The 22,224-nt window shown below is 36.0% G+C and overlaps 1 protein-coding gene across 15 annotated transcripts; it reads left to right on the top strand.

Moving 5' to 3' along the window:
• The first annotated feature begins 20 nt into the window (after positions 1-20).
• Positions 21-20,501, top strand: LOC137656914 (uncharacterized). 15 transcript variants are annotated; one of them, XM_068391304.1, is made up of 16 exons: positions 4,765-4,816; positions 6,265-6,332; positions 7,333-7,404; positions 7,810-7,879; positions 8,684-8,752; positions 9,107-9,176; positions 9,550-9,618; positions 9,977-10,046; positions 11,357-11,427; positions 12,135-12,202; positions 13,728-13,818; positions 14,492-14,554; positions 14,888-14,966; positions 15,494-15,552; positions 19,622-19,685; positions 20,217-20,501. In XM_068391304.1, exons 3-7 carry the CDS (start codon positions 7,338-7,340, stop codon positions 9,598-9,600), a joined length of 327 nt encoding a protein of 108 aa, XP_068247405.1. In that variant the 5' UTR covers positions 4,765-4,816; positions 6,265-6,332; positions 7,333-7,337; the 3' UTR covers positions 9,601-9,618; positions 9,977-10,046; positions 11,357-11,427; positions 12,135-12,202; positions 13,728-13,818; positions 14,492-14,554; positions 14,888-14,966; positions 15,494-15,552; positions 19,622-19,685; positions 20,217-20,501. The 15 variants fall into 15 exon arrangements, with proteins under 15 accessions (XP_068247416.1, XP_068247413.1, XP_068247422.1 ...); XM_068391290.1 differs by lacking the exon at positions 7,810-7,879 and adding an exon at positions 8,252-8,321 and having other exon boundaries at positions 4,776-4,816; XM_068391289.1 differs by lacking the exons at positions 4,765-4,816; positions 7,810-7,879 and adding exons at positions 6,771-6,835; positions 8,252-8,321.
• The last annotated feature ends 1,723 nt before the right edge of the window (positions 20,502-22,224 follow it).

Genomic DNA, 22,224 nt, shown 5'->3' with positions numbered 1-22,224 from the left:
GTTAACCCTTTTACCCCCAAAGGACGTACTGGTGCGTTTCACAAAAGCCATCCCTTTACCCCCATGGACGTACCGGTACGTCCTTGCTAAAAAATGCTATAAATTTTTTTTATATATTTTTGATAATTTTTTGAGAAAATTCAGAGACCAACCTAACCTCTCTGGCAAAAATTGAGGCTATTAGAGCAATTTAAAAAAAAAATACTGCAAAATGTGCTGGGAAAAAAATAACCTGGGGGTTAAGGGTTGGAGATTTCCAAATAGCCTGGGGGTAAAAGGGTTAATTAATTTGTATTGAGACCCAAGGGCCATTAGTTGTAAGTAGAAATAATTTTGCCACTAAAGACCAAATTTCCCACCATGCATGGTAAGTATTCTTTTGAGTTACTGGAAATAATTTTTGAAACAAGTGAATAAACCTCAACATATAGCAATATTAAATAGTTAATCCAATGCTTTTGTTGTCCTAGTGTAACAAGAATGCTGAAGGAGGGAGGAAAACACTACAATGGTTCCAGCGAAGAAAGTGGGTGAGTGACTCGTTTTATTGAATGTTTCATACACAGGTTTATATAGTATCAAGTTGCATTAGAAAACTAAGCTTTGTAGTTTGCTGTTTCATTGTAATGGTAAATGTCAGTATAATAAGGCTTAACATGAAGCTATTTGATGATGAAGCTATTTGATGATCTTGGTCTATAAATGGAAATTTAAATTCCCTTCCTGCATAAATGTGTCCTACTAGAAGATGCCTCATCTTGTCTCATGATTAGGTGAGATGTCTGGTGAGTTAGGATGGTGCAAGGGAAGGAGAATAACGTTCGTCCCTCCATAGCTCCTTCAAGACCTCTTTCCTAATGTCTCATTGAGGTTGAGCTCAGTAGAGAAGATACATAGTGAAAATATATGAATAATGAAAGTTTTTTTTTAGTATTAAAGTTTAATGGAATGTCTTTACTTTCAGAGTTACTTTGGTACCATCAAGAAATAGAAGTTTCTCTATATGTGGTAAGTATTTTACTTGGTGTAAATTTTAGTAAGATTATGGTAGTTGAGTTGGTGCTTGCATGGATAAGTGTATATCTGTTATTAAGTGTAGAGTACAATTATTCAATTTAGCCTCGGCTGACCTAATGACGAATTGGAAATAGAGTTCCTAACTTTAGTTTTCAAGGATTGCATGCAAACTGTTTAGTATCTTTAGCATTATTTTGTAATGCCATCATATGACAAATGACAAAGGGTTAAATTTTTCTTTGAAGAAACAGTTAATACATTTATATACACTACAGTTAGTTTCAGTCCCTGGTTCACTAGTTAGGAAAAAATGTCAAGATGTCAAGTTCTATTGCTAATTAATGTTCATTATTTTATAAATTTAATAGCATAGTGAGATTGTGAAAATAATGCTCCTTTATGAATTATCAGTAAAACTGGATTTTGAATTATGGTAATTTACCAATACTGTATGATAGGTTGTCGGTTTGCAGTATAGTCTTTAAATTCTTGAAAAAATTCCCACAACTCCTTATGTAAGGAAAGATTGACTTGAAACTTGCACTAGTAAATTTAGAATGCGGTTTACCATAATTTAGATATATTTTGGCTTAACATGAAAGTAATATCATTGGAACAATAAAAATCTGATTAGATTCCATTTGTTTGCCAAAGGCTTATATTTAAAGGATACCATTTGTAAGTAAATCTCAGATTTTAACTCAGGGTGTAGAATTTTGTAGTCAGTGCAAGTAGGAATTTTAGGTGGTTTAGGTTTTAAGGTGTCAATTCCCTTCCTGCATAAATGTGTCCTACTAGAAGATGTCTCGTCTTTTCTCATGACTAGGCGAGATGTCTGGTGACAGTTAGGATGGTGCGAGGGAAGGAGAATAATGTTCGTCCCTCCATAGCTCCTTCAAGACCTCTTTCCTAATGTCTCATTGAGGTTGAGCTCAGTAGGGAAGATACATTGTTAAAATATATGATGAATAATGAAAGTAATGTTACGGAAATCTAAATCAATTAAATGTCTAATTTCAGAGTTACTTTGTCTGGTCCCATCAAGAAACTGATCTTTCTCTTTATGTGGTAAGTACTTTCCTTGGGGTGTAGAATTTTCAAGCATTGTTTTACCAACAAGGAAAAGTTTGGATTATTTTACCATAGAAAGTAGTTGTAAATTGTGTAATTGATGTGTAGTATTTTCTTTGTCATATAGTCTTGTTTAGCTTAATTTTTTTGAGAAATTAATCACACCACAGGTTGTGTTGAAGTTTTGTTAGTATTAGTGAGTATTAAGTTTTTTAGTTAAGCAAGTTACAAAGTTATTTCATAAATTCTCTTGTCGCCTAACATGAAAGTAATCACAGCATATACTCTTAACAGTAAAAAATTGTATTCTGCTTTTTAATGGTGACATCGTATATCTTGTGAAGGCTATTTGACAATTATATCTGAATATTTTTAGTCAGTGTAAATGGGAATTTCAGATAATTTAGGTTTTAAGTGGCCATCAATTCCCTTCCTGCACAAATGTGTCCTACTAGAAGATGCCTCATCTTGTCTCATGACTAGGTGAGATGTCTGGTGACAGTTAGGATGGTGCAAGGGAAGGAGAATAAAGCTCGTCCCTCCATAGCTCCTTCAAGACCTCTTTCCTAATGTCTCATTGAGGTTGAGCTCAGTAGGGAAGATATAAGTAAACTTGTGGAAATAAGTGAAATCCTTTTATTTTTAAAGTGTAACTTCCGTAGAACTGATTTTTATACCTTTGTGATTCATTTGCAGAAGTGTGGGATTACAGAAGATATGTCGAAGTTAGAATTTGCAGTTTGTGTTGAGAAGAGGTAAGTGATATTCGATGGTTACCTAGAACTTTTACTACACGATTGAATTGCAATGAAAACAAATCCAGTGGTTGCTGTTTTGGTATACAATCTCTCATGCTTTAGGCATTTGATCTCGCCTGATATTAGTGATCTCACTTAACTTCAAAGCGAAGCAAGGACCATTGGATTTTCCAAAAAAATATATATACCAGGAAAAATTATCTAAAATAATAATCATTGTTAGTATGCACAACTCAACATTACCGCTTGCCAGCACACAGAGTGTGCACTGCCATACAAGAACCATTAGATGTGCTATTATTCTTGTATTTGTTTAACCTTTTAAAAATAGATTGCATACCAAAGCAAAAGAATAATTTGTGATCACACCATTAATGAGATTGCATAGCAAAACAATATCATCCAGTGTAGTTCTTTAAAATTTATATAGTATTACCAACTTCACATTCATTTAATACAATATTGATGTTAAGTGTACCCAAGTATTTTTTTTTATATTGGTTTATATTAATCATCCATTTCTTTACTTCATCTGTTAAGGATCATTGCCTATGTCAATTGTTATGATAATTCTGCCAAGGTTAGACTTGAATTTTTTATTAGCTTGATTCAAGACTTTTTGATGTCCAGTGAAGTTAAGTTCATTAGGCAAGTTACAGTATTGTGAAGGTAATTTCTTTTAATACTCCGTAGTAAATATTTTTTTATTGTTATTCTTAACTCTGTACGTTAAGGTATTTTGTTGGGATCTCAACTTGGTAGGTTACAGGTAATTTGCAATTCTCAACTCGGAAGGTTACAGGTAATTTGTTGTAATACTGTACTTAAGGTATAGATAATTTGTTGTTCTCGGCTTGGTACAGGTAATTTGTAATGTAAGGATAGGGTATAACTCATTAAGGTATAGATAATTTGTTGTAATGCCCCAACTTATACTCTAGGAATTCTCTTAGGGTAACATTATAAAAGATGTAGTAAAGGCAATTTTTTTTTTCTAATTCAACTGCAATTCTTGTGGGGTAATGTTGAATAGTTGATTTTTTATTGAAATATTCCTGATAAAACCCAAGTACAAGATAATCATTTAACTAATTAGTGTTGTTTGAGCATATTTTTAACGCCTAATTGTCTGGTCAACTATCTATAAATCACTACATCAGACAATTTTTCTGAGTTCGGAAATTTTATAATTGTACGCACACTTGTAACGTATTATTTTTTTCATTCTTAAATGAATAAAACAAACTAAACGTAAATAGAATAAGATTCCTTTGCCTTTGATTATAAGAATCGGATGGATTTACTCTTGAAACTTTGGCATGACTTGAAGGAATGCACTTACAAGAACATGTGACATGTTTATTGTATGTACTTCCTATTTATGCTGTTATTATGCTTTCATATTATACGGCATATGAAAGGAAGGATAGTATAATTCATCTTTAGATAGCTCGACCACTTAAGAGTTTGTGGAAATAGTTCAGATGGGATGACACATGTTTCTCGTCTTCCTTGTTCAGTGTGTGCCTGTATTTAGAAAATAGTGCACTAACAAGATTGGTTAGTTTTATGTTATATGTAATTACTAGAAGCGTATACATATACATGTAGGACGGTTTGGGGATGGGTGGGCTAAGCATTGGAAAGGTTTGTGTATAGGTTTCAAATGCTTATGAAGGTTATGTAAATTTGTGATACTTGTATGCATGCTGTTATTGGTTTTTTGGAGGGTGTGGTTCAACTTTAATGTAAATCTTTGCAAAACTGTTTAGGTTGATCAAATAAATACGGCAATGATGTTGTGATTAGACTACATGCACTACCAGCTGAAGATAAATAATAGTTCTGATTGATTTACTGATAAGATTTTTATTGAATCTGATATCATAATTTCTTTTGCAGTTGTGGTGATACATCACAGGAAGGACTTGAAATTTTTCATTTTGAAAGAAAAGATCTTGTTATGGGAGGTAAGTGTGCTTTATTTATCTTGTTAGTTATTTTATGTCCAGTATTTTCATAATTTATTATTTGAGCATATATGCAGATGGTGTGTGTTCAAGCATACTAAAGGGGAAATATATTAATCTTTACAATGGGGAAAAGTTTTACCTATACAAATGGTCGTTATAAATCTAACATCTATACAAAGGGGAAAGTTATTCAGTTCTATCAAGGGGAGAGGCATTCAGCTCTGCAAAGGGTTGTTATTCAGTTATATGAAGGGGAAAGTTATTAGTTATGGTACAGTTAAAGGGAGTGTTTTCTGTTCCATTATCATCTGAGTAGATGCTCACAGGATCATGAACCGGAAAAGCTTAATTGAGTATTTGTGGGATATTTTGATTTATTTAAAAAAGGCAAACTTTAAATGTAACTACTGGTAGGTAGACACAAGACCATAAAGAAAAGTTTGCAATTGCTGAACCTGACAGCAACTTGTCATGACTGGAATCACCAGATGATTATTAGATCAAAAGCAACTTTGATACCATTGTAAATGGTTCGAGTGATGAAGTAAATAGTTATGATTAAATGTGCACTACCAACTGAGAATGAATAATTGTTTTGAATAATTATTTCAAGTTTTTTATTCAAGTGAAAAATTATTGTTTGGGTAATGCAACAGGAGAAAGGAAGCATTGAAAAGCTTTCATATAAAAAAAGGCTGTGGATGCAAGAGATGAGGGAGCTTTATATCTGGTGAATATTGAAGAATTTGCCATTTTGAATCCCATACCCCTTCAGCCTCATTTGATGTATTTCACGTCTAGTTGCCATTTTGTTTTATTTGATTATGAAATATTTAGAAAATTAGAAATTACTTACTTAAAGGGGAAGATATTCAGCTGCACAAAGGGTGTGGAAGTTATTAAAGCCTATAAAGGTGATGAAAGTTATTCAGCTGTATGAGTTGTGGAATTTTTTGTAGCTATATGAAGGGTGGAATTTATTAGGTATGAGAATGGGGAATGCTATTTAGGTGTAAGAATGGAAATAGTTATGCAAATGTCTTGAAGTTATACGAAGCGGGGATTTTGTGTGGCTTTGCAATATGATTCTAGTTTTTGTGAGAGATTTTGTAAAACTTACAGGGTTTGTCTTGTTAATGTACATGTCCTAGGAGTTTTGCATTTAGCAATTGAAAAAAATGTTTACCTCCAAGTTATGAAAAATTCTGATACTAGCTTGCTTATTTTGTTTTTTTGCTGGACATTTTGAGTTTGATTTGGACCAATGCAAAATTTTGAATTAATGGTAAATGTCATGATACATGATACTAGATGCATTAAGTGATGAAGTAAATAAGGAATGATGTCATGATTAAATAACATGCACTACCAACTGAGGCTAAATAATTATGCTGATTAATATAGATGTAAGGATGTAATTGATGCAAAATTTCTTTTTATTGCAGTGTTGATGCTACAACTGATCAAAGGAAGCATTGCTCAAAAGATTTGAAAAGAAAATGTATTTTTGAAGGTAAAGATACTTAATTTTATGTAGTAAAATTTTACAATTTTAAACTTTTTTTTTTTACACAATTATTTAAATTTGTATTAATGGAAACAATTTCAGCTTTTTATGATCATGGTTTTTAATAATTATTTATGCAAATTGTGAAACAGGCCTCTTGGCCCTAGTGATAAAATGTAATCCTTTGGTGTGTGGTTTTTAGAAATTGGAATGATTAATGGCTTGATTGTGAATGTTAATCATTTGTTGGATTAGCAGAGTATTTTTTATTGCATTACCAATAGGGGCCAAGATCTTTAGTGAATTGAATGATGAAAGTAAACACGGCAATGACTGTTATGATTAAATAACATGCACTACCAACTGAGGCTAAGTAATTGGTCTTATTGATTTTTAAGGGTTTTATTGAAACTTACCTTTTGATTTTTTTTTTTTTTTTTGCAGTGTGATGCGGCAAATCAGAGGAAGCAATGCGAGATTTCATTTGGGAAGAAAATTTTGACGTATAGGTAAGGGTTCTTTTTTTATAGAGCAAGTTTTAAGGTTTGACCTTTTGGATCCTGTTAATCCTAAATAACTTATCTATTCAATTTTTTTTGTTTGAATTTTTACATGTACATGTCAATTTATATAGCATGGAAAGAAAGTGATTAAAATTCTTGCCATCAAGTCTTTTACCCAAATAAGTTAGGTGAAACATTTTTTTGTTGTGATTTTATTCTTTAAGGTTGGATAATGTGTTAATACCTGGACTGTTTTATTGGTCGAATGAGAAAGTATTTATGGTGTGCTTAGTGGTGTTTATGCAGAATTTTTTAACATGAAATCTAGGAAAACTCTAGTGTTTAGTAGCCGCCTCTTAGTCGATTCCAATGATGAAGTAAACACGGCAATGATGTCATGATTAGATAACATGCACTACCAACTGAGACTAGATAATTTATTTTAGAAATTCACTTCTAAGGATGTTCTTGAAGTAATTTTTTTTTCTTTTTCCTCCCTCCAGTGTTGATGCTGCATCACCTCAACCTCAAAGGAAGCACTTCAAGATTCGAAGAGAGAAGCAGCATATGTAGAGGTAAGGTTGATTAAAATATTTTAAGGAGTAAATTTAAGGATTTTAACAATCTGTTTTACATCCGAAAATTATTCATCATTACAGTGATAATGTTTTTAGTTATATTATCTTGTGAAGCTTGAATAAGTGCTTTAGGGGTGAATATATTTCGTGTGGTGTGAGCTCAGAATTTGGAAGGGTTACAGTTGCAGTATTGAGTTCACTTGTTTTAAGGGTTACAGTTGCAGTATTGAGTTCACTTGTTTTAAGTCAGTATAAGTTATGGTCCTAAATGATTTATGATGAAGTAAACACGGCAATGATTCTCGTGATTAGATAACATGCACTAAAAACTGAGGCTAGATAATTTATTTTATAAATGGAGTTCCAAGGATGTTCTTACAGTAAAATTTCTTTATTTTGCAGTGTTAATGCTGCAGCACCCCAAAGGAAGCACTTCAAAAGATATGAGGAAAGAGAAGAAGCTTTTGGAGAGGTAAGTTATAATTAAAACATTTTGTAGTAAATTTAAGTGTTATGAATGACATTTTACGTTTAAATTATTCCTAGTGACAATAGTTGTGTTTTTAGTTATTTTCTTGTGTTGGTCTTATGTAGAAGTTGAAAAAGTGCTTTAGTGGTAAATTTATATCTTGTGGTTTGAGTTTAGGACTTGGAAGGATTACATTGTTGCACTATTGAGTCCACTTAATTGAATATAAGCTATGATCCTAAAGAATTTATGATGAAGTAAACACGGCAATGATTCTCGTGATAAGATAACATGCACTAAAATCTGAGGCTAGATAATTTATTTATAAATACAGTTACAAGGATGTTCCTAAAGTAAAATTTCTTTATTTTGCAGTGTTAATGCTGCATCACCCCAAAGGAAGCACTTCAAAAGATATGAGGAAAGAGAAGAAGCTTTTGGAGAGGTAAGTTAGTTATAATTAAAACATTTTATGTAGTAAATTTAAGGATTAAGAATGACATTTTGTGTGTAAATTATTCCTAATGACAATAAATGTGTTTTTAGTTATATTTTCTTGTGTTGGTAAGTGATTTAGTGGTAAATTTATATCGTGGTTTGAGTATAGGACTTGGAAGGATTACATTGTTGCACTATTGAGTCCACTTATTTTAGATATAAGCTATGATCCTAAAGAATTTATGATGAAGTAAACACGGCAATGATTCTCGTGATTAGATAACATGCACTACCAACTGAGGCTAGATAATTTATTCTATAAATTCAGTTCCAAGGATGTTCCTAAAGTAAAATTTCTTTATTTTGCAGTGTTATGCTGCATCACCTCAACGGAAGCACTTCAAAAGAATCAAGGGATGAGAAGCCGCGTTTGTGGAGGTAAGGTTAATTATAATTAAAACATTTATATGCAGTAAATTCAAGGATTTTACTGTACGACATATTTTACGTCTGGAAATTATTCAGGATTACAATAATTGTCGTCTTAGTGATTGAGCGGTAATTTTATATCTTGTGGTTTGAGTTTCGAACTTGGAAGGATTACAATGTTGCAATATTAAGTTCACTTATATTAGGTCAATATAAGCTATGATCCTAGGAAAATTATGATGAAGTAAACACGGCAATGATTCTCGTGATTAGATAACATGCACTACCAACTGAGGCTAGATAATTTATTTTATAAATTGAGTTCCAAGGATGTTCTTACAGTAAAATTTTTTTATTTTGCAGTGTTAATGCTGCAGCACCCCAAAGGAAGCACTTCAAAAGATATGAGGAAAGAGAAGAAGCTTTTGGAGAGGTAAGTTATAATAAAAACATTTTGTAGTAAATTTAAGTGTTAAGAATGACATTTTACGTTTAAATTATTCCTAGTGACAATAGTTGTGTTTTTAGTTATTTTCTTGTGTTGGTCTTATGTAAAAGTTGAAAAAGTGCTTTAGTGGTAAATTTATATCTTGTGGTTTGAGTTTAGGACTTGGAAGGATTACATTGTTGCACTATTGAGTCCACTTAATTGAATATAAGCTATGATCCTAAAGAATTTATGATGAAGTAAACACGGCAATGATTCTCGTGATAAGATAACATGCACTAAAAACTGAGGCTAGATAATTTATTCTATAAATTCAGTTCCAAGGATGTTCCTAAAGTAAAATTTCTTTATTTTGCAGTGTTATGCTGCATCACCTCAACGGAAGCACTTCAAAAGAATCAAGGGATGAGAAGCCGCGTTTGTGGAGGTAAGGTTAATTATAATTAAAACATTTATATGCAGTAAATTCAAGGATTTTACTGTACGACATATTTTACGTCTGGAAATTATTCAGGATTACAATAATTGTCGTCTTAGTGATTGAGCGGTAATTTTATATCTTGTGGTTTGAGTTTCGAACTTGGAAGGATTACAATGTTGCAATATTAAGTTCACTTATATTAGGTCAATATAAGCTATGATCCTAGGAAAATTATGATGAAGTAAACACGGCAATGATTCTTGTGATTAGATAACATGCACTACCAACTGAGGCTAGATAATTGTACTGATGATTTACTTTCATGGGTTTTATTATAGCCATTTTTTTTTTTTTTTTTTTTCAGTGTTGGTGATGCATCAGAATACAGGAAACATTGGGAACCTTTAATTGAATGAGGTGATGATGATATAAAGGTAAGGGTGTTTTATTCGAACTCATAAATATTGAATAGTTTGTGGCCAATTTGAAATGTGACGTGTTGTGCGCCCAGTAATATGTACTCTCTTCAGCCCTCGTGTGAAATTTCTGTCCAATATGATAGTATTTAATTAGCAGAGTATTCATGAAATGTGAAAATATTTAGCCAGGGAGGAACTTACTGAAATACAGACAAGGAAACTTACAGAGCTTCGTATAACGTTATTGTGCTGTACGAAGGATGGAAGTTATTGAGCTGTATAAAGGGATGAAGTTATTGGGCTGGTTGAGAATTGAGCTATACATTATGATGGATGGAAGTTGTTTGAGGAAAAGAACAGGGAGGTTGGAGGGGCATTAGTAATATAAAGGATTATGCAGACACCTAAAGTTGTTAAGGTTAAAAATTAGATATATTTATATGCTTAAGATTTTCCAGGATATTTCAACTTGGGTTGTCATTGCAAAATTAGTTCAGTTTTATAAAGATAATAGCTCAATGTCAGCCTTTATTACAATAATCAATTGATGAAGTAAAAGAGCAATGACGTCGTGATTAGATGACATGCACTACCCTACCAACTAGGGGAAATAATTGGTCTGATCTACTTTAAAGTTTTATTAATAAAGCTTGAAATTGTTATGCATGAGATCAAAGGAAGCACTGAGATGTTTTATTTTGAGTGGAAAGATGTTTATATTGAGGTAAGGGTGCTTTATTCTATCATAGAGTAGTTTTTAGCCCTTTTGAAATGTGAGGTGGTGTATGTCCAGTAAAGTTTACTCCCTTCAGCCCTTTGGAGCAAAGTTTTAAGTCCAATATGGTAGTTTTTATTATATAGAAAATTAAATGTTAAAATATATATTGCCCAGCAGGTAGTTATTGGTGTACACAAAAGGGAAACTTACTGAGCTTCATATAGTTATACTATATTGAGCTGTATGGAGGGGTGAAGTTTTGGGCCTGTCTTTGCGTTGGAAATTGAGCTATACACTATGAAGGGTGGTAATTGCTTAGGGAAAAGAACAAGGAGTCTGGAGGGTGGCTTTTGTAAATAAACATATGCATAGACCTAAAGTAATATTAAGGGTAGAAATTAGAGATATTTATATGCTTCAAGATTTTGCAGGATGGTATTTTGACTTGGGCTCAGTATAAGCCTTATTACAAGAATCAAATGATGAAGTAAAAAAGTAATGATGTCGTGATTAGATAACATGCACTACCAACTGAGGGAAAATAATTGGTCTGATAGATCTACTTTAAAGATTTATTATTAAAGCTTGGAATCCTCCTTTTTTGCAGTGTTGGTGATGCATCAGATCAAAGGAGGCACTGTGAAATGTTCTATTTAGAGAGATCATCTTAGTATAAAGGTAAGAGTGCTTTATTATTCATCTTATAAATATGGAAGAACCTTTTTTAGCCCTTTTGAAATTTTTTATGTCCAGTAACTTATGCTCTCTTCAGCCCCCTGGTTCAAAATTTATTTCCAAATTGTAAATTTGTTTAATATAATAAGAAAATGAGAATTTATAGCTGAAGAGAAGGAAGTTAAGGCACGCAAAGGGAAAAGTTATTGAGCTATACGAAGTGTGGAAGTTATTGGGCTGCTTGGGGGGGTGGGTAGATATTCCTAAAAGAACGGGAAGTGTTTCAGCGGTAAGTTTTTTTTTTCTCTAATCTAGACTAGTAATGTTTGTGCTGAAATTTTTTTTTGTAAATCTTAGCCAATGCAAAGGTTGGGCTTTTAGTGATTGAAAGTGGTTTGCTTTAGTGACTGAAAAAGTTAAGTGCTCAGACTTAAATTTGTTATGGAGGTTATTGACATTTGGGATATTTTTTTTACTTAATATTTTGTGGATATTATTTTGACTTGCATTTAAAGAACTGACAATTTTTGTAGTTTTATTAATTTTTCAGTATCAGGCCTTAAACCAGATGAATCAAATGATGAAGTAAACATACCAATGATTGTTATGATTATACAAACATGCACTACCAACTGAGGTTAGATCATTATGCTGGTTGATTTACTTCCAAGGTTTTATTGAAGCCAATAATTTTTTTTGTTTTGTTTTAGTGGTGGTGATGCATCAGAGAAAAGGAACTGCAGTGAAAAATTTCATTTGGAAATTTCTTGGTACAGAGGTAAGAGTGCTCCGTTTTTATGATGAATGTCAAGATTTGTTAACTTTTAGCGTCCCATGAGACACACGACTAATAATTTAGTTTTATTGTATGTCAAATAATCTTATTTTCATTTTTAGCATTAATAGTTTTATTGATGTACCAGTAATTGTTGTGCCTTGCTCATAATCGGAGAATATGGTTAAATCCCAACTTCTTGAATGTTTGTATGTAATGTGACCTTTTTTTGGGGCTTGTGATGGGTTTAAGAATGAAATATAGCATAATGGGAACTGTCATAAGCTGGATGTTTTAGTTTCTATCTATGGCTTTTCTTCAGCTTTGATAAATTGTGCTTAAGATGGGATTATATATTAAATAACACTAAAGTATATCCTTTATATATTACTAGTTAAGGTACAACACAAGTAAATATACCTTAGTGAGGAAAGGAAGTAAATGAAATACTTCAATAACAATTTTGTGAATAACACAAACAATGTACACAAATATATGTATGTAGTGGTATGACTCCTACAGACCACACGACTAAAGATAGATATCGAGTCTTGAGAGAAGACGTGTTGATGGTCTAGTATGTTCACTATCATGAAGGGCAGATGTAGCAAATTCCCAGTTTTAAACCCCTGACTAATGGTATAACCAAAGACTACAGTGAACCCTCGTTTATCGCGGTAGATAGGTTCCAGTCGCGGCCGCGATAGGTGAAAATCCGCGAAGTAGTGACACCATATTTACCTATTTATTCAACATGTATATTCAGACTTTTAAAACCTTCCCTTGTACGTAGTACTGTTAACAAACTACCCTTTAATGTACAGAACACTTAATACATGTACTACAGTACCCTAAACTAAAACAGGCACAAATATTAAAGGTGATTTTATATCATGCATTTCCTAAACATGCTAAAAAGCACGATAAAAAATGGCAACCAATGTTTTGTTTACATTTATCTCTGATCATAATGTAGAAACAAACTGGAGGTAGAGCTTTGCTTATTACCCAGACATATTTCCCATACTTTTCCCTTAGAACTACATCACATCTTCCTACTTTACATATATAGATATATATATATATATTTATATGTATACACATATACATACCTACATATATACATAAATACATGCATACATTATATATATATATATATATATATATATATATATATATATATATATATATATATATATATATATATATTATATATATATATATTACTGTATATACATGGGTTATGGAAAAAATCCGCGAAGTGGTGAATCCGCGATGGTCGAACTGCGAAGTAGCGAGGGTTCACTGTACTTTCGTTGGATTTATTTTACCCTCAGGTTGAAGTTATAACCTAACTTGATCATCTTCTGGACCCCCCCTTTTTTTTTTACGAGCTAACTAGTTTGAACTTGATTCGGGCTATTTTGTGTACTGTGGTGAATGAAGTTAGTCGGTGATTAAATTTGAGTTTTATACGATTTGAATCTCACGTCTGTATACTGTAGTAAAGTTGGGAAACATTTTGCAGGTGGTCATAGTTGAAGGTTCTACATCTCCAGTTACGAATGTGCATATAAATTCCATCTAAACTGTGAGGTTTATAAATTAATCTGATTCAGGTATGTATTCTTTCTTGATAATGTATTTGAAAGTTATATATTTTGTAAAATAATAATTTGAAATAGGTGCTAACAACAGATATTTTCTTTGGTTGGAAAAAGTAGAATTATGAGATATTAAGTTTTGAATAAAATCTTTACAAATTGTTCTGTCATGAGATAGAGGTGTTAAGATACAAGAGCTTTGATGACAAATACTTTTGCTAAGGTCAGTCCTGCTTCATGACATTTTGGATGACATTAAAGCACAAGCTTGCCTTAAGGGGTCAGGCATGTAGTTTGTTGTCACCCCTGGGAAGGTCTGAGAGAAGGGACAATTATGCTCTAGCAGGGCAACTTCTGAGAAGAAGGGCAGATTAACAGAGATTCCCTAGCTTGAAACATTGTCTAAGACTTCTGTTAGGCTCCTTAATTGTTGCCTTGAGAAGGAGGCATGGTCCTTGACTAGGTTGGAATGATCTGTGTCCAGCTAAGTTGAGTTCAATTGGCAGGGTGATCTTTGATCATAACTCAATTCAGACTATTCTGTGTTTGATTGTCTCCAGAATGTTCTGTTGTAGTGAAGTGGACCACATGTGCATTGATTATGAGATCTGAGCGGTTCGTTTTGACTTAGAAAGAAGTGCGTGTTTGTATCTTGTCGTGTATTTATATGCTATTCTATTTTGCAAAGGTATCTAAGATGTCATTGAAGACTACAAAGCAAGATAGTGGGAGGTGCTTCAATTGTCCTTAGGTGAGTAATTTTTTTATGAATCAATGAAACAATAGAATTTATAAAATACTACTGTTGGGGTTTTAAGATCAGAATTTTGAATTTGGGGCAGTTACTAACGTTTTTTAATTTTGCAAATATTTTTTTTCACTTTGCCATATTCCTGAATGTGCAACTAAGCCAATTTTGTAAATTTAGTTATGGTAATGTGTTTATAAGATTTTTTCTTTAAAAAATCCTTTTATAGACAGGCACTCCTTTAGTGTGTTGGAGGTGATAAACCTTTGTAGCTTTTGAAAAGCAGATAGTATATTAAAAGCATGAAATAAGGTATTCCATCAATATTCCTAACAGGGTTGCGTGGGTCCTTCGTGGAAAAGCCCAAGGTGTATCCATGCCAGTAGTAAGCAAGCGCTCAAGTCAGACTGCATAGGTGAGTGAGTGAGTGGGTAAATTTTGAAACTCTTGAGTTAAGCGTTGATGACAAAATAATTGCTAAGGTCAGACCTGCATCTGGACAATTTGGACAATAATATAGCACAAGCTTGCTTTAAGGGTCAGGCCTTGTTTTTGGTCACCCCTGGGAAGGTCTGAGAGAAGGGACATTAATGCTCTAGCAGGGCAACTTCTGAGAAGAAGGGCAGATTAACAGAGATCTCTTGGCATCGAATATTGCCCAAGACACCTGTTTGGCCTCTTAGTAGTGGCCTTGAGGAAGAGGTATGTTTTTTGCCAAAGTTGGAATGATCTGTGTCCAGCTAAGTTGAGTTCAATTGGCAAGGTGATCTTAGGTCATAACTCAATTCAGACTATTCTGTGTTAATTTTATATCCAAATTGTTTTTTTGTGGGAAAGTGGACCCCATGTGCATTGATTATGAGATCTGAGCGGTTCGTTTTGAAATTTTATGTAGAATTAATTTTTGCTTCCCTATTGTAATTTCTTTTCCTCCCCTCTCAGGTATCTGATGTTTCCTCTGGAGTTGAATTGAAAAAGTGGAATGCAGTAGTTTTCTTGAGGTATGTTTCTCTAGCGAGGGGTAATGACAATTACATTTCTGGGGTATTTTGGATTATCATGTAGGCTTAGGCTTCTGCCAACACCCCCTCCCTCCAACCCAACCATCCATCCCCATTTTGAACTAGTTGAAAGTAAATTAATTTTCTTAGAATGGAAGAAGAGAAAATATTTTTGTATTTTGTAAATGTTGGAGGGAGTGGGTTACCATAGGTTAATGTAGGAAGGCTCCCCTTTCTCTCTCAATATCTAAAGCTCTTAGCTCCCATACTAACAAACCTTCCGTTGTTTATTTGGATTATCTTTTGGCGAAGCTGGAAGGAAGCCATTAGACTTGAAGTGCGAGATGGCAACCCTGCCTAACTGCTTGAGTGGGGTAGCTGGGGTTACCCAACTACCTCTATATATGCTCTCACAGCAGTGAGGTACGTTACTTTTTATTTGGCTCTGTAGAGATTGGATGTTTCCTCTCTTCCAGACTAACTGGACTTTTATATATTTCTTTTCAGGTGTGAGTGTTTTCTCTTTGATCACCTTCATACGAACCTGTCCAGGCCGCAAGGGTGCCGCGTGCGGTACCTTCGTGTCTTCGTTGTAGACCGACCCGCAGAGGGGATTGCTGAGAGCAGGGTTCGTCCTGCGCAGTGTAGGGAGTGGCCTGCCTCCCCATGGGATAAATTTGGACGGCGTAGGAAGAAAAAGGCCAAGCACGATCTTTCTCCCTCAGGCGAGGAAAGTGTGGTGGTCTCTTTCAAAATCTAGCTCCCATTCTTCTGAAGGACGATAAAGTAGCACAGACAACCCCGGGTTGGTTGGGGGGGGGGGGTTGCTTCCCTTAGAGGAGCAACTTCACCTCCAGCTGCAGGGGAGCCATTCTCCCTTTCAGATGTTCTGCAGGTGTGGCCAACCTTAGGTATTTTGGGACCCCCTTCAATGGAAGAACTTTTGCGTCTTGGTCAGTGCGGTGCTAGGAAGAGGACTCTACTCCAGAGCCGTAAACATTTCGTGTTCTGGAACTGTGTGAAGTCCATCTTCCATCTGATAGTTCTCTTTCGCCTCTCCAATGGCCACCTGCTGATGACCACCTCACTCCATCATGGGTCCTCATTAGTCCTGTAACCTCCAACCCTTGTTTCTTACAGGAACCTGCTGATTGCAGGTATTGATCTTCGGGGAATAGTGCGAAAGGACGAGCATCACCATTGCCTCTCCCTTCTGGACACTTCCCCTCTCATCTTCTGGAAGGCAATCTTGCTCTAGAGCTTCATGCTTATGAGAGCTTTGTTCTTAAAGCCTTCCTCGGAGTCATTCCTCCTGGGGAGAAGTCTCGTGATCGCGCTCTTCACGATCATGAGCACAGTCTAGACCTAGGTCCAGACGCTCGCGTTCTGGATCTCTAAGATGTAGATCACGAGAACTGTTTGCACGAGGCTGGTGGTCGTGTTCACAAGCCCGGATGTTGCGACACTCGCGCTGTTCTTGAATGAAATCTAGACACTCGTGTTCACGACCAAGGTCTAGACTTTCCTCGTCTAGAGGTAGAGGTAGGCGGTCCCGCAGTCCATTATGTAGCCCCTCAACCTGACCTCCCAAATGACCTTGTACCGAACCTAATCATGAGAATTGCCATCCCTCAGACGGGTCGGGTAAACCTCCAGTGCCTTTCAATGCCGGGGGAGTATTAGCAATGTGTTCGCCTGTGTGACGCTTGGAAACGTGTCCCGCTGTGACGAGTTCTCCAACGCTTAGGGTTGTTCCTACTCAAGAGGCCTTCTCTGCCGACTTCGTCAGACATAGCTTCTTCTCTGCGGCAGTAGGAATGTGTTAGGCCTTCCTCTTCTAGTGTGGCTCCTGTTGCGAGCACTTCTGCTCATGAATTGCGTCCATTGACGTGTGAAACCTGGTCATGCGCACAAATCTCGTGTTTCCGCGAGCAAATAGACTATTTACGCAAGCAAGTAGGGTACCAACACCTTCGCCTCTGACTCTAATTTCACCTCTGGCGGCAGGCCAATACCCTTTCCAAAGGGTATCGAGGAGCCGCCTAATAGGTTCGCAGTCGTTCCTATTAGTTGGAACGTCCTTCTTGTCCATCGAAGGAATGTGTTCCTCTTCCACACAGAGAGAGACCCCTGCTTTGACGACTGATCCTTCTAGAGATCCCTGTACCTACCCAGGCTTTTGACAACCCCTTGAATTCCAATATTGAGAATCTTCCAAAGGTGGCTAGTCCGAATTACCACTGAGGAATAGAGACTTGAGTCGGAGCACACCTTTTGGCAGATCCTTGCTTGTATGAGGGCCATTAGTTGGCTGTCTCTACCAGCCAGGAGGGTAAGGATAGGGTTCTCGACGAAATATTGAAGACGGTCAAAGTGATTGCCCTAGGGTATCGCGTCCCGTTCATTCAATCTCTCCCTCCCCTGACTCGGGATCCAGTGCATCCAAGCTTCTATTTAAAGGGATCCGCAAAGGAGCTGTCCCTCAGGGCCGAAGTCCAGACCATGCTGCTGAGGGGCACTCATATAGAGAGGTTGCAGATGGGTCCCCAGGCTTTTACAGCCAAATTTTTCTGGTGAAAAGGTAACTCGATGCTAACAAGTCATTGATCTCTCTCCTTGGAACAGGTTTGTGCAGCAGACTCAGTTCAGAATGGGGACACCAGACACGGTCACTCAAGCGGTTCATCCACAGGACTTGATGTTTTCACCAGTGTGTTTCCCCTGGTGTCATCATGGGCTCACAGGAACGGCATCCATCTCCTGAGGTGTCTGGATAACTGGCTGATCCTGGCAGAATCAGAGCCGACCCTTCTTCGCTATTGCTTACTCAAAATTCGTTGGTTACTGGGCCATAGATTAAGGCCCTTATAGATTGCGATTCTCATTTCTGTGTTTTCTGCACTAATAGTTCTTTGTCCACTTTCCTCCATGTAAGGGTAGAAGAGACTCTTTGGCTATGGTAAACAGCTCTTCTAGGAGAAGGACACTCTAAAATCAAACTGTTGTTCTCTAGTCTTGGTCAGTGCTGTAACCTCTGTATCATGGTCTTCCACTGTCTTGGGTTAGTTCTCTTGCTTGAGGGTACACTCAAACACACTTCTTATTTCTCTTCCTCTTGTTTTAAAGTTTTTATAGTTTATATAGGAGATATTTATTTTAATGTTAACTCTCCTTAGAATATTCTATTTTCCTTTTTTCCTTTCCTCACTGGGCTATTTTCCCTGTTGGAGCCTTTGGGCTTACAGCATCCTGCTTTTCCAACTGGGGTTTTAGCTTTCTAGTAATAATAATAATTATCTTGGCACTCAAACGCAACTTCTGTGTTGTAAGTACAGTACTATAAGGGGCCATGTGGAAGAGACTTTCACAGCCCATTACTTAATACGTGGTCCACTAGACTAGATACATTCACTATCGGTCCTGTGGTGGCTGCTCAACAAGTAATGTGATTGTTACACTGAATTACACAGGCTGCTATTATACTCGCTTTGTATAGTTTAGCGAGGTGTTGGCATATAATGTACAAGGTAAAACTGGGTCAATGTCCATGCCAGACTTAGGAGTTCTGCCCACCTAAGAGAAGTCATCCAAATAAATAACAGGTTTGTTAGTATGGGAACAAATGACAAATTTGTAGATAATTTGTATTTTTCCCTAATACAAACCTGGAGTTATGTATATAAGTTGGCCTGCCATCACCAGTCCTCCAGAAGTCCTCACTGCAATCAAAAGTGATGTACCTCACTGCTGTGAGAATAGAGAGAGTTGGCTGGGTTACCCCCCCCCCCCCCCAGCCTACCCTGGATTGCCACCTCACACTTTTAATTCTAATGGCTACCTTCCAGCTTTTCTAGCTTTGCCGAAAGATAATCCAGATAACTAACTAAAAGGTTGTATTAGTTAGGGAAAAATACAAATTATCTCTAAATTTGTCAGTCTCAATATAGTATAAATTAATTATCAGAATGTATAATTCAAGTCCAAACTGTTAGGGATTTAATATTGTCCTTCAACAGTAAAAAAAGAAAAAGAATTAACAAGTAATGCTGTTTATTTCTCTTGCTTTCAGACTCAGTGCATCTATTTTGGTAGATGTGATCTTTGTGGTGACACCAACTGAAGATAATGTCAGGGTATGTGTAGGTTCACAAACTTTTTTATATTAGACTAGTAAAGCTTTGATGACAAAACTTATCGCAAAGGTCAGTCCTACATCAAGACAATCTGGAATAGTGTTTAGCACAAGCTTGCCTAAAGGGGTCAGGCACCGTTTGTCGCCACCCCTGGGAAGGTCTGAGAGAAGAGAGAGTAATGCTCTAACAGGGCAACTTCCGAGAGGAAGGGCAGATTAACAGAGATCCCTTGGCTTAGAACATAGCCAATGACTCCGGTTAGCTTCGTAATGATAGCTTTGAGGAGGAGGTAATGTCTTAGCCCCAGTTGGAATGATCTGTTTCTAGCTAAGTTGAGTTCGATTGGCAAGGTGGCCTTTGGTCATAACTCAATTCAGACTATTCTGTGTTAAACTACATCCAAATTGTTTTTGTTGTGGGTTAGTGGATCACATGTGCATTGATTATGAGATCTGAGCTGTTCTTTTTTCTCATGTACACACTATTTTAGTATTTTGGATAGGAAGATAATTTGGCTTTTCTTTCATCCAGATAGCGTTTAACATGTACACATATGAGGAGACAAACCAGAGGCCAAGTATTGGTATGTATTTTATGAGTTGATTGGTATAAACTGATTTTATTATATTTGTGAAGCACTTTTTAGTGGTAATTTTAAAGTAGAATTCTTTTAAAGTATTCACCTGAATTGATTTCAAAGTAAATAGTTCTATATATTTGCTCTAGCTATCCATGAATTTCAAGAATTTTCTGATTATTCGATTACTAATTTTAAGACAATTTTTGTAAAACTTATGCAATAAAGGTTATCTGATATTATTGTTTTACCTCGCCTTATCACTGACAGGAAGTTGGGTGCATTTTACTTATCACCATTTATTGAAAATATAAAGGTGCTTGTTACAATTTTTTTGGTTTTGTCATCATAGTATGCAAGGTATACATCAAGACCCTTTAAAACAATTAAAACTTATTTTCTGGTTACCAAACTCCTACTTTTGAAAGAACTTGGAAATTTTCTTCATTTCATGTATTTTTTGGGTTGAAGTTCTGTCCATCCTGTGAAAGGCTAGAACACGGAATCCAGTACAGCATAAATAACAAAGAAATACTGTTTCCCCTGCCTTTGGAGGCCAGTCCCTTTTCTAAGGGGGTTAAAGAACTACAAGGACCGCTAACTCAAAACTTTATTTGCTAATTGGTCCTATAAAACTATGAAGTGGTAAAAGGCCATCAGAAGTTATGAAATCCTCTATGTGATTCTAAGTGATCACAAACTGGAAAAGTAAGCTTGCTTACAGAGGATGATAAATAAGATGCAGTAGAGGAGAGAAGTATTGAAGGTGAAGGTAGTGAGATTTGCTGAAAGACAGGGACTACCAATATCCATGTCATTTCTACTACTTGGGAAGAAGTATAGCACTAGTAGTTAACTGCAATATAGAGGTTGAGCGCAATACCGTAGGCTAAGGTAGCTTTTGATAGAAAATGAAACCTCGAAGCATTTGACTTGTAGGTATGGAGGAGGATGTTGAAATTAGTTGCAGAAGAGATGACCATTATTACAGTAGAGGGTTGAGAAAACTATAGGACATATAAAGAGGAAGGAAGAGGCAAGCGGAGGATCATCCTAGACATGCCAGGAGAAATTAATCTCAATTTCAATAGGCATACAGTGCTAGATGACCTGAGGGGATGGAGAAGGCACTGAAACAAGGATATATGATATGATTGGGGAAGGGTTACTACCCATGAAAGGACCTGCCTTGTGTCAGAACACACATAGTATTCCTTGAATCCAGTATTCTTCGTTCGTTGTAACCAACTATTCCTGTAGGGACGGACCTTTACCTTTTTCAGCCTGTAGGTAACTAGTAAAATTCAGAAGGTTGGTTGGTAAAACAAGAGGAAATTTGAAAGATTTTAGTTGTAGAGTCATGCGAATAGAGGGAGGATGATGATGGTAGTGGAAGGGGTCCATGTCACGGATAATGGTAGTTTGAAGAGGTTGTAAGGTCTTTGAAACAAGTGTTACAGGTGGGGTTGTCCAACCCTTTACTCCCTAGGGACCCTGTGGAATATTTTAGTAGTAAAAAAGTGTTATGGAAAAATACAGGGGATGATGTGTACTGTATAGGGCCTTACAGTGATGGGATGAGATGGAATTTGATGATGGTTTCAGAGGTAAGTTGCAAGCAATTGTCTGGATTTCTGTTTACGATAATTGCTTCTACCAATGTGGCTGCAGTCTGCCTGGAGTGTTACGAGTTGATGTCCGGTTGAAGGTTAGCCCTTGGTTGTGCTGTCTCCTTACATTCTAGTAGGTAGTGCAGGAGGGCCTGTTGTGGTGTGATGTGTCAATGTTCATAGGGTCTTTCATTGTTTTCTAACATCAACCAATTTGCTTTGTATCCCAGCCTGAGTCTGGATGCATACAACCTGCTCCCTTGGTGTGTGTGTCAAGGGGGGGAGGCACTAGGTCCGTGGCACATTTGTACCATGTGGCAGAGGGGGTAGTTATTCCCTATCCACTTGTATT

Source organism: Palaemon carinicauda, chromosome 1 (assembly GCF_036898095.1).
Source record: "Palaemon carinicauda isolate YSFRI2023 chromosome 1, ASM3689809v2, whole genome shotgun sequence".
NCBI classification, from domain to species: Eukaryota; Metazoa; Arthropoda; class Malacostraca; order Decapoda; family Palaemonidae; genus Palaemon; species Palaemon carinicauda.
The sequence above is the reverse complement of the archived record's forward strand: the minus strand, read 5'-3'. Positions and strand labels throughout refer to the sequence as shown.

Excerpts from the sequence above, each read along its gene's own strand:
- LOC137656914 (XM_068391304.1), top strand. The coding sequence starts at position 7,338 with ATGCTGCATCACCTCAACCTCAAAGGAAGCACTTCAAGATTCGAAGAG. Across the intron at positions 7,405-7,809 it reads GAGAAGCAGCATATGTAGAG|TGTTAATGCTGCAGCACCCC; the intron begins GTAAGGTTGATT and ends TTTATTTTGCAG. Across the intron at positions 8,753-9,106 it reads GAGAAGCCGCGTTTGTGGAG|TGTTAATGCTGCAGCACCCC; the intron begins GTAAGGTTAATT and ends TTTATTTTGCAG.